Here is a 14,488-nt window from a genome sequence, read left to right as displayed (position 1 = left end):
TTTCAGAAAACCAAAGGGATATTTCTCTTCGTTTTCACCTGTGCTTTTATACCATATGTGGTTCAGAACAAACAATTGCCCTTCAATTTACTTAATGTCCACAACTATAGGAATCCGACCCTTTTTTTCATTTCCATTGGCTCTGTAATTAACCTTGAATGATGGTGGACACTTGGAGAACCCACCGTGTCAAGTAGTCTTCAAACCTAGTCATCCACACTGTATCTAGTAGTGCTGATGACTAGGTTGGGAGAGCATTCATCAACATGCTTCTCATGATGTGTCTCATGAAGGGTTTGTTTCGTTTGTTCTTTGCCATTTGCACCACATCAAATCTTGTTATCTTCCAGTGTCTGTGGGAGGATGAGGTGAGGATGAAGAATCAAGGATTAATCTCCCCCGCCAGATACTTATCCTGTCAGCCGAAAACCCAATCCTATCTTTTCCATTACAAAACACACATATACAGATCAAACACATTACTGATACAGATGTCTAGCTTTGCGCCACAACAAACGCACGTTCACATAGTTAGACCCCAGGTCTTTTCAGGAAGGTTTGAGACACTGTTCCTCCCTCCACCTCCCAAATACTATCCGCTCCCTGCGATGTGGCAGTGCCCGCCGTGCCCTAAATCCCTCCTGATCCCACCAGATTATGGGATGTTGAGTCATAGCAGAGCTATAATGGAGAAGGGGTGCGGCAGAGGAATTGCAGGAGGGGAAGGCGGAGGCTTCTTAGGTCGACACGCATGGAGGTTTTCTTCATCTGTGACGGATGTAGAATTTTTTTCGTAATCTTTTGGTCCGTTTCACTGAATCCCAGGTGGTTTCGGGATTTTCTTCCTCCTTTATCTCTAAACCACTGGCTACCTCACAGTATCATGCACTGGCTCATCGGAAGGTCCTCAGGAGTGCTCCTGACTCCCTTCCAACCCCCCCTGTGAACAACCCCCCCCCCCCGATCCCAGCAGCAGAATCAGATGAGCTAGCGTTGGTGCTATGATACGAGGAGCATGTCTGTCACACACAGCTCTCGTCCCTGTCTCTCCGGCTCTTGTCGGACCACGTTTTGTCCTCCGTCGGCCCGGGTAACGAGCAGTTCCTGGCCCCGCCCCCGGGGTGCGCCACCACGCCGTTGCGCAGCCCCCTGAGGTCCCCCAGCTGGGTGGAGCCGTACACCAGCGGGGGGATGGTGTTGACCAGGAACTGCTGCAGGGGCTTCTTCTGGGCGCGGTAGCGGCAGCAGACGTAGCGGTAGAAGGCGGCGCGGTACGTGTTGTTGAACAGCGTGTACACCAGCGGGTTGACGGCCGACGACAGGTAGCCGATCCACACGAAGACGTTCAGCAGACCCCCCAGGACGGCGGGCTTGCAGAGCGCCGGGTCGCACACCACCGCCAGCACGTTGGTGATGAAGAAGGGGCACCACATGACCACGAAGAGGAAGAACACCACGCCCAGCACCTTGGAGGCCTTCTGCTCGTTGTTGATGGACTGGATGGTGCGCAGCCCGAAAGGCGGACCCCCGGACACGCTCCCTCGCACGCCTCCCCCCCCACCCCCGCCGGCGCTCACCGCGCTGGCCTTGCGGCTCAGCGAGCGTCGGAAGGTCTTGTCGGGGGTCATGGCGGGCTGGGGCAGGAAGCCCAGGGTGAGGGTGGTGCTCCACTTGGGGCGGGGCACCAGGAGGTCCAGGCAGAGCGTGGCCTCGTTCTGCAGAGCCCGGATGGTCAGGGCGTAGGTGACCACCATGATGGTGAGGGGCACGAAGAACGCCACGAAGGAGCCGATCAGGACGAAGCTGTCGTCTGTCAGCTGACAGCTGCCGTCCTTGAAGACCTTGGAGTGGTCCCGCAGACCCAGCACTGGGATGGGCATTGAGATCCCTGCAGAGAGCCAGCAGAACCAACAGAGAGATGAACCAGAGAAATGGACCTGATCAACCAGAATATAGTTAACAAGGATAGAGAGAGGGACCAAAGGCACAGAACATAGTTAACCAGGTTAAAGAGATGGACCACAGAACCAAGCTGTAGATTAACCAGAATAGAGATGGACCAGAGAACCTAGATGTAGATTAACCAGGATAGAGAGATGGACCACGTAACCATAATCAACCAGGATAAAGAGATTAACCCAATAACTAACCCAATTTTTACATCTGACTAGTTTTGTATGTTATAATTTATTTTTTTTACTTACTTATAGTATGTGTGGATTTTTTTGGTTGTATCACCTGTTTCCACCTGTATTCTGGATGCACCTCACACAAAATCGACATTCTGTGTTTGCATAGCCTGTCGATGTGGTGTTGAACACAATGATTTAGACAGGGTACAATACACTGCGATGTGCTGTTTGTTTAATGATGTGTGTTGTGTTGAGATGAGACACAATCATTCACATAGTATTGATGACGAATCGCAGTCAGCACTTTATTGAGAACCCTGCAAACACTGCAGCGAACAAAGGCCAATATGGCCTTTGCTTTGTCAGAATCATTGAAGTCCTCCTTGTCTTTACATTTTCACTTCTGTTAAAATATCTCTGCTGTTGTGCAGTTGGGTCGTTTGCTGTGGTTAGGACTGCCTGGACACACAGTACGGGGAGAACACACACAGGCACAGACGTACGACGCACACACACACATACACAAAAAACACACACACACACACACACACACACACACACACACACACACACACACACACACACACACACACACACACACACACACACACACACACACACACACACACACACACACACACACACACACACACAGACACACACACTTCCAGTAGTTCCCTAAATCCCGGCTACATTGCACAGTGGCCAGGTGTTCTTCTATGGCTAATAAAAGGGCCCTTTTGAAGTGGCCACCAGAGGAGTGGCCGTATCATTCAGCCTTCGCGGTCTACAGATAGACCACACCAGGAGCTTTGTGTTCCTATCACGGCCCTGGTGGGTTCGGTCACCATCAGCCCCTCTTGAGGAATTAGGAGACACCCCTTAAAACGTGCAGTTTCTGCTGGCGCTGTGGTTCCCACAGGGAAGTGAAGCTAAATAATCACGTGATAATAAAAATACTTTTGCAATCGTATATTTATCGAAACACACATTTTCTATATTTCTTCTTCATGCTGGGAAAAGTGACCCAATCGCCTGCAAATACCGGTGATGTAATGATTCCTTACACTGGATAAAATATAAATATCATCACCCGCCACCCCCCCCGCAGAACGTGGCAACGGAGGAGTTCCAGTAGACTTAATTACAAGGCAGAAGCTACTGGAGGGGAGGAGGAGGAGGCTATCCTTCACTTCCTGTGGGAGACAATTGACCGGGGGAGCCCCTGTTACAAGATTGCGACCTTGCTGGTCAAGTCTTTCTCGTGCATGACCAGCTGCTCCACAGTGCACTTCCTCATGACCCCCCCCCCCCCAACACACACACACACACACACACACACACACACACACACACACACACACACACACACACACACACACACACACACACACACACACACACACACACACACACACACACACACACACACACACACACACACACACACACATACCATCTCACCAGGCGGGGTCGGGACGGCAGGCATTTATAATGGAAAAAAGATAGCATCTCCTTCCTGCAACTCTGGTTTCTGGCTCATACCATTTAGCAATAAGGAAGTGGAGCTAGAGAGACAGAGAGAGATGGAGCGAGGAAGAACGGCGGGAAAGAGGACTTCCTCTCCTCTCTATCTCTGTTGTTCCTCATCCTCCACTCCTCTTCCTCTGTCTCCCTCTTCCTCCTCCCCTCTGTCTCCCTCTGCAGAGCAGGGGGTGTCATGTGTCAAGGGAGCAAGGAAATCAGAAAACAAATACTCAGTAGGTTTAGTAGTGGCATGACGCCCCTTGGTCAAGGGTGGGAAAACGGGCCTGTTCAAAGCGGACCAATCGCTCTCTGCCTCCGCTACTGCTGCTCGCAGCTTTCTCGAGAACCGCTCGCATCGCTCAACCTCACACTCGACACCGCACTTTTTTCCTCTGATCCTCAGCAATACACCCGCCAAGTGTGAAGAAGATGGCAAACTTAGATACAGACAAACAGATATTCCTCTGATGATGTCAGATATTTATCGGACAATATAAACAAACAATATAATGTTAACGTATTTTTTACAAAGAACTGCTTTATTTTAGATTTCTTTCAGAGTTATCACACTTTTGTCTTTGGCCACCCAAAAGTGTAGACTACTTGTTATTCAGTGCACACCTATAGCTTACCATACCTCACAGAAAATCCCTAATTTCAGTCAATGTGAGACAACGCTCCTACCAAAGATTTCACCACAAATCGGTGCAAATGGTTCTTGCCCTAAGGCCTATTGTGTAGCCATTAGACGGTAGCAGCTCCACTTCCATCTTAAAACTGAGTTTTTATGCTACTGAAGACGTTTGGGCTGTGGGAGAGTTCATCACAAAATACGAAGGTCGCTGCACCTCTAGATTAGCATACTCACAGCACCCAAGACACAGGAGAGAGAATGTCTAAACCTGGCTTAAAGCAAGTCTTGTTGTCCACCATCATCTTGTCTGAATATGGAAATGTCAGTACGGGCGAGAGAGAGAGAGAGAGAGAGAGAGAGAGAGAGAGAGAGAGAGAGAGAGAGAGAGAGAGAGAGAGAGAGAGAGAGAGAGAGAGAGAGAGAGAGAGAATGAGAGAGAGTGTTATGCGGTATATGTTTTTGTGTGTGTGTGTGTGTGTGTCAGTACGGGCGAGAGAGAGAGAGAGAGAGAGAGAGAGAGAGAGAATGAGAGAGAGTGTTATGCGGTATATGTTTTTGTGTGTGTGTGTGTGTGTCAGTACGGGCGAGAGAGAGAGAGAGAGAGAGAGAGAGAGAGAGAGAATGAGAGAGTGTTATGCGGTATATATTTTTGTGAGTGTGTGTGTGTGTGTGAGTGAGTGTGTGTCTGTGTGTGTCTGAGTGTGTGTGATTGACAGACAAAAATTGCTTATGTGTGTAAGTGCGGTGTGAGTATGTACGTGTGTGAGGGTGCGTGTGTGTATGTGTGACGGAGAGAGAGCGAAAGGTTGCTCACAGTACAACACCGTATTCATGCGAAACCAAGGTTGTGTGTTTCCATTCAGTATTGGATTCTGGTTTTCCTTTTATTTGACTGACTTTATCTAGAGCCGTGTGATAAAAGAAGAGTGAAAGTAGGTAACTCAAACTGAATGTATGTAAGTATATATGACCTTAAGCAGAGAGAAACCATTGTTAATTATGAAAATCCAAATTAGCATAACTGTCCGATTTCTGATTGTAGCACTAAAGCGGAGGAGTTTTATGCCAGCCCGCTAAGCTTAAGTATCCTAACTCTGACTTTACTCTCTCTCTCTCTCCCCCTCCCCCTCTCTCTCTCTCTCTCTCTCTCTCTCTCTCTCTCTTTCTCTCTATCCCTCTCTCTCCCTCTACTTTTCTCTCTCTGTCACCCCCACACACACACACACACACACACACACACACACACACACACACACACACACACACACACACACACACACACACACACACACACACACACACACACACACACACACACACACACACACACACACACACACACACACACTCTCTCTCTCTCTCTCTCTCTCTCTCTTTCAAAGAAAGTATTTGAATCAACAAAAGATGTGCAATAATAATTGAATATATAAGGATATAATCATAATAATGTTTGTTAGCTATTGTTACCTGCATTTTCAGCTGCATGTATGATCCCATTGTGAATGATGAGAAAACCTCTCTTTACGTCCTTACTCCAATGGCCATTTGTTTTTCTTGAATTAAACCAGGGTTTGTCTGCCTGTCTGTCTCTCTGTCTGTGGGGCGGCCTGATCCTAAATTACTTCACACTTCAGAGGATAGCATGAGTTAATTAATCTAAAAAATCCTGGTCCCCGCCTTGGAGTGCAGGAATTTATTTGATGTTCAATGAGGACAAATGAGTGTGTTTGTGTGTGTGTGTGTATCGAGAGTTCTCTCTCTCTCTCTCTCTCTCTCTCTCTCTCTCTCTCTCTCTCTCTCTCTCTCTCTCTCTCTCTCTCTCTCTCTCTCTCTCTCAGCCCCACACCCAGAAGGTAACCCAGCATTGTGTGTATTGGTGCATGTTGATGTGTGTGTCACTGGCTGCAGAAGGGTCCTGCAGTGTCCTGAGATGCATCTTGGGAATATGAGATCAGACTGGCTATTTCCTGGGACAGGACTCCTGTATGTTTACCTAGGTGATATCGCCCACATTAACACAGACATCCTTAGAGTGCACATATGTGTATGTATGTGCTATAAACATCGGTTTCAAATGAGTGGGTTCTAGTGATTCATATTTCACTGCTCAGCTTTTTTGTTCCCAAGAATGAAACATGTCTCTCCTGGGTAAGCCCGAGAATAGCCAGCATCCAAAACGGCTTTCGCATAGCAGCTGATTCATCATTAATAAAGGCTGTGCTGTGTCACCCATAATAGACCTGAAATATCTTGGTGTTCAGCACACGTCTGGACCGACGCGGAGATGTCTTTGATGTTAACATCTTATGAGAGTTCAAATACAACAGAATGATGGGCCTCAAGGGGGATGTTTTAACAAAAGCACTGCATTCAGCACCGCTGCTCCGGCTTTCCCGCAATAGAAGCAGAATTATTTGCTTTTGCATCGACAACAACAATATCAAGGTATAAGAAAAACGTAGGCATACCGTTTTTTTTAAGGAGCTGCCAAATAGACGAGTTGATCAGTCTAAAAAGAGTGCAGGAAATATTTGCGCCAGACAAATCACGCAACGGGGTTCAAGCAGAAGCATATTTGCAGCCTGCTGTGAGAACTGTGCACGAGCTAAGTGGAGATGTTACATTTCCCATGACGAATCAGTTTCATTATGTCCTTTTATCATTTTTCTCAAGATTTAAAGTATGCAGGTTTTTGTGTTTCGGCACAGTACATTTACCGCACGTAAAATGTAAGTCATGTCAGTGTCTTCCGGTGGCGGGCTCACCGGCAGAGATGGTCCACACGGCCAGGATCTTGACGCGGGCCTTGGCACGGGAGTTAGAGCGGCTGTGGTGCAGGGGGTTGTGGATGGCGATGTAGCGGTCCAGGGAGATGGCACACAGGTGCATGATGGAGGCGGTGGAGAACAACACGTCTAGATAGATCCAGACTGGACACAGGTCAGCGGGCAGGGGCCACCAGTAGTCTGTGGGCCAGAGGAGGGACAGAGGTGAGAGGAGAGAGGAGAGAGGACAGAGGGGAGAGGACAGAGGGGAGAGGGGAGAGAGGAGAGAGGGGAGAGGAGAGATGAGAGAGGAGAGAGGACAGAGGGGAGAGGACAGAGGGGAGAGGGGAGAGAGGAGAGAGGGGAGAGGAGAGATGAGAGAGGAGAGAGAAGAGAGAAGAGAGGAGAGAGGAGAGAGGAGAGAGGAGAGAGGAGAGAGGAGAGAGGAGAGAGGACAGAGGGGAGAGGGCAGAGGGGAGAGGGGAGAGAGGAGAGAGGGGAGAGGAGAGATGAGAGAGGAGAGAGGAGAGAGGAGAGAGGAGAGAGGAGAGAGGAGAGAGGAGAGAGGAGAGAGGAGTGAGGGGAGAGGGGAGAGAAGAGAGAGGAGAGAGGAGAAAGGAAAAAGGAGAGAGAAGAGAGGAGATATTAGGAGAGGAGAGAGGAGTGAGGGGAAGGGAGAGAGATTAGAGGAGAGAGGGGAGAGGGAAGAGAGGGGAGAGGAGAGAGGAGAGAGGAGAGAGGGAAGAGAGGGGAGAGGAGAGATGAGAGAAAAGAGAGGAGAGGGGAGAGGTTAGGGGCAGGTGGAATGACTTAGGGTTTGGAGGTCTATAATTAGACCTTCTCCAACCTGAGGGTTAAACAAGTAAGTTGACATGAAGAGTTAGAAGAACAAGGTGAAAACCAGAAGAATGCAAATAACAGAAATGTTCCTGCATGCGTCAGGTTCTCTCCATCCCTTTTCACCCTGAGATCTCTGTTCTCCCCTTTCCCCTCTTCACTCTCCCTCCCTTTCTGCTCTCTCCTCTCCTCTCTCTTCTCTCTCCTCTCTCTTCTCTCCCCTCTTCTCTCTCCCCTCCTCTCTCTCCCCTCTCCCCTCTTCTCTCTCCTCTCCTCTCTTCCTTCTCCCCTCGCTCCTCTCTCCCCTCACAGTTGGTTCATTGCAGGTGTCAAGAGGAAGGAAGAATTGTGATTTTACACTTGTTATATGAGGCCAATAAATGTTTCATTCGTTCAGTTAGGATCCAAGTAGGTGGACATAAAGAGAGAGAAGAGCAAGGTTCTCTACATCCTTCTCCAGCCTGAGATCTCTGTTCTCCCCTTCTCTTCTATCCTTTCCTTCCCCTTCCTTCTCTCTCCTCTCCTCTCCCCCCTCTCCCCTCTCCTCTCTTCTCTCCTCTCCCTTTCTCCTCTCCCATAAATGTTTCATTCATTCAGTTAGGATCTCATTGGCGTCTTCAGGTCATATATGTTTTTAGTTTACAACCTGTTGTCTCCCGCCACATCACTCCACAGGGCGTCAGGCGTCAACCAGATCTCTCCCGATAGGTAGATGGTGAGTCATCACCGCTGATGCCCTTGGTCGCCATGGCCACCAGTGATCTCATTGAATGCCCCATGGTCCCTCTTGTTTACCTCTTCTTCTGCCTCCTTCCTTTTCTTCATCGTGTACCCACCTCTACCTATTCCCCAGGCTCAGAGGAAGCCCTCTCCTCCCCATGTAGTTCCTCATTCTGAGAAAACCAGTTGCATGCTGGGATGGATGGTCAGCAATCTGCTTCGGATAAAGCCTTTGACCTCCTTCCTCTCTCTCTCACACAATCTCTCTTTCTCTCCCTCTTTCTGTAAATCTCTCTCTCTCTCTCTCTCTCTCTCTCTCTCTCTCTCTCTCTCTCTCTCTCTCTCTCTCTCTCTCTCTCTCTCTCTCTCTCTCTCTCTCTCTCTCTCTCTCTCTCTCTCTCTCTCTCTCTCTCAATGTCTCTCTCTTCTTGGCTGTCCCTCTCCATCCCTCTCTTAATGTCCTCCTCTCTCTTTCTCCCCCCCACTCTCCATCTCTCCTGGTCATGCAAGGACTCAGAGTTTACATTGCTACGGTAACAACATCCCTGGTGACGTGTCCACTTTGATTCTCATCGTTGTGGTAATCGTCAGCTACCACTGTGCATTTTAGTGATGCCGTGAGTCACCACATAATCAAAATAGCTCACCGATAATAGACAGGTAATAAATGGCACTTCCAATAACCCACTTCAAAAGCATTAATACACTACGTTCTTTTCACAGTCTGACAAAGGTTTCTGTGCTCTTTTCTACTCTTCTACTTTATTTAGTCATATTATAACCTTTTCTATTCTATTCTATTCTATTCTATTCTATTCTACTCTATTAAACTTTTTTTAACCGTTCCAAATATATGTGCTTCAAATTCAACAGTATTAACAATGGTCAAATAGAACTATCAACCAGTTGTTGCCTCGACAACGCAAAAACGATCTGCTCAAAGTGCCACTGAAGAATCATTTCATTTCAGCTGATTAAGTCAACCAAAAACCCATAACATCAGAGATGAAGGTAATTTGCATTTAATCATTGCCAGTAACTGTGGCATAAGTAGATAAAACAGTCGCTGTGGACCGTTGTTGGACATTAATGTAATTCACCACCGCTTCGTTCATTATTTTATATAACGAGACCTCCAGTAATGGATTTTGCCTTACATATTCTGCTCTTCTCTATATATTGTGCTCTTTTTATTAAATGTTGTGACACTTTGTTCTAAACTTTTCTATGCCATTATATTTTGCTGGACTATGTAGTTCTATACTATTCTATTCTGTTTTATGAGTACCTTTCAACTTGGCATTAACATGTTTTTGGCAATCAGATGCCAATTGGATATCACTAAAACGCATTTAATTTACACCTGGATTTGTATGTGCTTTGCCAAAATCTGATTTGGCCAAAAACGATGGGCCAAAAACAAATGTGAATGCAGGTGTAAAGGGGGTCTATGTTGTTCCACACTCTTCTGTTCTATTCTATTATTCTCTATTTTTTTCTATTCTATTTGATTCTATCTTTTATTGTACGCTTTTTTGTAATTTATTCTGCTCGGTTGTAAACAACCTAATGTTGAATAATAAGACACAAACCACTAAAAATTGTGTTGGAAAATAGGATTTGATATTTATTATTATTAATATCTAGGAGTGCTATTATTGCATGTTAAACGGTGATCATACTTGCGGATGCAGGTCCTTTGTGCTCAGAATCTGCCGTTGTTCCTATGCCTTCTGCCCCTCTGCTCTGATTAAAAAATTACCAGCAGAGGAAAGAGGTGCCAAGGAGAGAGAAAGAGACACTTAAATCTGTTATCCGTGGTCATTAAATCCAATGCTGCCCTTGCTTAACCTCCACCCTCCCCTCCCCTCTCTCGAGTACAAAAAACACACTATTGTTCGGTCGTTCCCTCTGTTTAATCCCTCCTCATCCGACTCCTCATCCCGCTCCTCCTCCCACTCCTCCTCCTCATATCCTCAGCGTCTCCCTGCACCTTTCCCTGTCTCCTCCTCCCCTCTCCTCTTCCTCTTCCTCTTCCTCTTCCTCTCCATTCCTTCACCTGCTCCTCCTCCCCTCTCATCAGAGGAGGAGTTAAAGATTGAACCATCACAGCAGAGGGATGCGACCTCAGCTCAGAAGTGTTCTCCTCTGATATCTCTCCACGCTGGAGAGATAAGAAGTGTTCTCCTCTGATATCTCCATGCTGGAGATGTTAAATCTCCAACAAAAACCCTCATAGAATATGCTTTTGATCACGCAGCATGAAAACATTATGCAATTCACAGAATTTTGTATCTAACCCTATATTATATACTTTTGTATAATTTTTTTAATTAGGTAAGGCTCACAGCCAAAAGCACCTGAATCACCTTAAAGAGGCCGACCTGAAACTCAGATGAGACTCAGACAGACACGTTTTTCACATAATGAGAAGAGATACCCCCTTCTTGAGTCCCAATGGATTTGAATATGACACTTTTATATGGTTCTCTAGGAGAGGGAAACAGAGAGAGAGAGAGAGTGAGAGACACACAGACAGATTGGTATTAGAGAGGGGTAAATGAGAGAGAAAGAGGGAGTTATCAAGAGAACGATTTGATTTGAATTTCCGTAAAAACCCCATCGCCATACCCTCAGCATCATTAACATCATTTTCAGAACTAAATGAGCATTCCTATAAGATCATTATAATCAACATTACTCGAAATGAAACAAAACTGCCTCCAAGAATATCCAAAGAAGACATGTTATGTTGTGTTCAACTGCTTCAAACTATTACATAATATAATAAGTACATTCCAAAACCTTCAGAAAGACCAAAATAAAGAAATGCTTCCTAATTAACCACCGCTCACTGCACTTGTATCTGTGTAGGTGTTGTTATTTGTGTGTGTTGTGTATAATGTGTGCATGTATGTGTGCGTGTGTGTGTGTGTGTGTGTGTGCGTGTCGTGTGCGTGTGTGTGTGTGTCTTTGTGTGTATAAGTATGAGAAAAAGAAAGAGAGAGCGAAACAGTGAAATAGTGAGGGAAATTAATAGACAGGTGGAGCGAGAGCAGAAGAGAGAGTGGGACAAGAGAGACAGAAAAGACATGGGGCTGTTAAAGTGAGAGACCGTCCCTCCAGTAGTTTCTCTCACACACACATGCAAATGTACACACACAAACACACACATACACATAAACACACAAACACACTCCGTCTCCTAGGGCTGCCTGTTAATATGGAGAACTCACAAATGAAACATTTAAAGTTCCCACAAAAGGCAAGATTAGCTCTCCTATAAATCCCAAATGGGTCACTTAGAGTCCAATCTTAGATCCAGCAGTGCTCCTTTGTTAGAGCATAGCAGAAACCAAAAGCTGAAAGCCTGAAACATCTTGATTCATGCTTCGTTATATTCTACTGAAGAGATCCTTCCAGATACATATGCATATACTTCCACAGAGAGTTTATTTAAAACCTTTACAGACCCTTTTTTTACTGTTTACGAGCCTTGCTAGCCGAGTTTGTGGCCACTGTTCGTAACCAATTTGACGCCTACAGTTTGGGCAAAACAAAAATGAAGCAAAATAAAAGAGACGCCACGTTCTCATAGATTGGAGTTTGTCTGCCATCAGACTTTAGATTAGTCAACTGAAATCTGATTTGCGAGACTACCAAAAGTTTAATTTATTTTCCCCCAAAAAATATTTGTGCTTACTTCTAGTATACGCCTGTATTCAATTATTATAGTTATAACACATGCCAGAACTGGCATTAAACTAACAAGTATTAAGTAAAATACATTTCATGAAAATGTATTTATTTTAAGACACTTCTTGACAGCAAAGTATTAGATTTAATTGAGCATGTTCATGGGAAGACACAAGACTCAGGAGCGATTTTAAAAGCATCTTCAATAAGTCAATGGGTGTGCATGATTGTTATGGAACGTTTACATTGTGATCAGTAACAACCAAGGAAAGAAAGGTGAGGGGGAGTGATCACCCTGGAGAGGTAAAGATTGGCCATGGCTGAAGTCAGCCATGGAGGGAGAGGCCGAGTTCATTTTCAATAAACTATGGGGGGAAGTGGACAGACACGTCTGCAAAGATGCAAAACAGCTGAAGGAATCTACACATCAAAGAAGTCAGGAGATTGCCATGGCCTCAGTATCAAATGCGAACCACCTCAATACCTTTTTGTTAGCGAGAGGAAGGGAAGGAAGGGAATCTTTAGTTGCAAGGAGAACGTATACGAATGCCTTCTGAATTGATATTAACAATTGTGTTGTATAACAATGTATAATTTGTTCATAATCTTTTATTATCATTACGATACATCTTTCCCCGATCACATTGGTTTATCGTCAACAGTCACGTATACCATAGAGATTGAAAGTTAGTTTGTTTACAGTTGGTTGTTATCGGTTGTTTGTTGTGGCTGTGGTGTACTTTTTGAAAGATTTGTGAGTCTTCGTCCCGCCACAACCTCCGGCTTTATGCCTCACACCTTCCGTTAGATACAGGCTTTAAAGGGGTCCTATTGTGCAATGTTTTTATCATTAAAAACTCTTCAAAATAACGAATGTGTTATTTAAAGTACAAACATGCACATCGATCCATCATCTCTCATGGGCTATCCAGTCCTCAACTTTTTACTGGGCGTTCCCTTGGGCTGCATTGTTATCGATTTCCCTGTTTCTATTTCATCCCCAACCTCCGGAATGATTGATTTGAGCCACCAAACAAAGGCCTGTGCTAGGGGTCTGGATGCTTTTTTAGATCAGGGAATGCTTGAACAACTTTTAGCTACGTAATAGTTCAACTCATATCGGGCAAAACGTTCTCAGTGGATGGGACGGGACTGTGGCGGGACTACGGAGAAGCGTGGCAGGTTTCCGATTTCAAGCTTAGCCCGCTATAATATTCCCCACTGAATTCTTTATGCATGCAAGGACAAGGAAAAGTGGGTATTTGTACAAGAAGGCCCCTTAAGAAAAGGACCAATGTGTGCTTTCTTTGAACGTGTTGAGAAGTGACCGATATGCTTGTGTCACTAGCAACATGGACCTGGTTATCCTGATGTAATATGTCACATGATCTTCTCTAGATTATTGGGAAATGCATGACGGCGTCACACGGTGGTTGAGGCTTACCATACAGGACGGTCACCATGGAGACGGGCATGACCAGCAACCCCAGCAGCATGTCGGCGACGGCGAGGGACGCCAGGAAGTAGTTGGTGGCGTTGTGCAGCTTCCTCTCCAGGGACACGGCCAGGATGACCAGGATGTTGCCTGTCACCGTAACCGCGACGACCGCCATGATCAGCAGCGCTGCCCAGTTCTTCTCCACTTCCTCGGCCTCCGTCGCCCGTGACGACGGGGGCAGGGAGCAGGCCGCTGCAGCAGCAAAATGGCTCCAGTTCCCGCCGCGTGTGGCATCCACCTCGGCCCCGACGCACGTGAGGCCGCTGAGGTTCTGGCGGCGGGCAGGGGGTTCAAAGCCCGGCCGAGGCCAGGGGGAGAACATAGCGGTGGCTCTGACCGACGTGGACGCCAGCTCAGAGAGATTACCCCCACGGGGAGTGGGCATGGTATCAACTCAGAGACGCTCACAATCAGACAGACAGACAGACAGACAGACAGACAGACAGACAGACAGACAGACAGACAGACAGACAGACAGACAGACAGACAGACAGACAGACAGACAGACAGACAGACAGACAGACAGACAGACAGACAGACAGACAGACAGACAGAGAGGCCGACTGACTGACAGTCAGACAGATGCTCAGACAGTCAGACAGTCAGTCAAGCAGCTCAACAGTAGCAACAGATCTCACATTTTTTTGAAGATGTAATAAAAAGAAGAATCCTCTATTTG

The 14,488-nt window shown here is 46.4% G+C and overlaps 1 protein-coding gene across 1 annotated transcript; it reads right to left on the bottom strand.

Moving 5' to 3' along the window:
* Nucleotides 1-1,022: 1,022 nt before the first annotated feature.
* On the bottom strand, nucleotides 1,023-14,032 carry htr2aa (5-hydroxytryptamine (serotonin) receptor 2A, genome duplicate a). Its single transcript, XM_056580397.1, has 3 exons — nucleotides 13,756-14,032; nucleotides 7,059-7,259; nucleotides 1,023-1,888 (listed from the first exon to the last, which is right to left on the bottom strand). The coding sequence occupies exons 1-3, from the start codon at nucleotides 13,922-13,924 to the stop codon at nucleotides 1,023-1,025; spliced, it is 1,236 nt and encodes a 411-aa protein (XP_056436372.1). The 5' UTR covers nucleotides 13,925-14,032.
* Between the last annotated feature and the right edge of the window lie 456 nt (nucleotides 14,033-14,488).

This window comes from Gadus chalcogrammus, chromosome 20, assembly GCF_026213295.1.
Source record: "Gadus chalcogrammus isolate NIFS_2021 chromosome 20, NIFS_Gcha_1.0, whole genome shotgun sequence".
NCBI lineage: Eukaryota > Metazoa > Chordata > Actinopteri > Gadiformes > Gadidae > Gadus > Gadus chalcogrammus.
The sequence above is the reverse complement of the archived record's forward strand: the minus strand, read 5'-3'. Positions and strand labels throughout refer to the sequence as shown.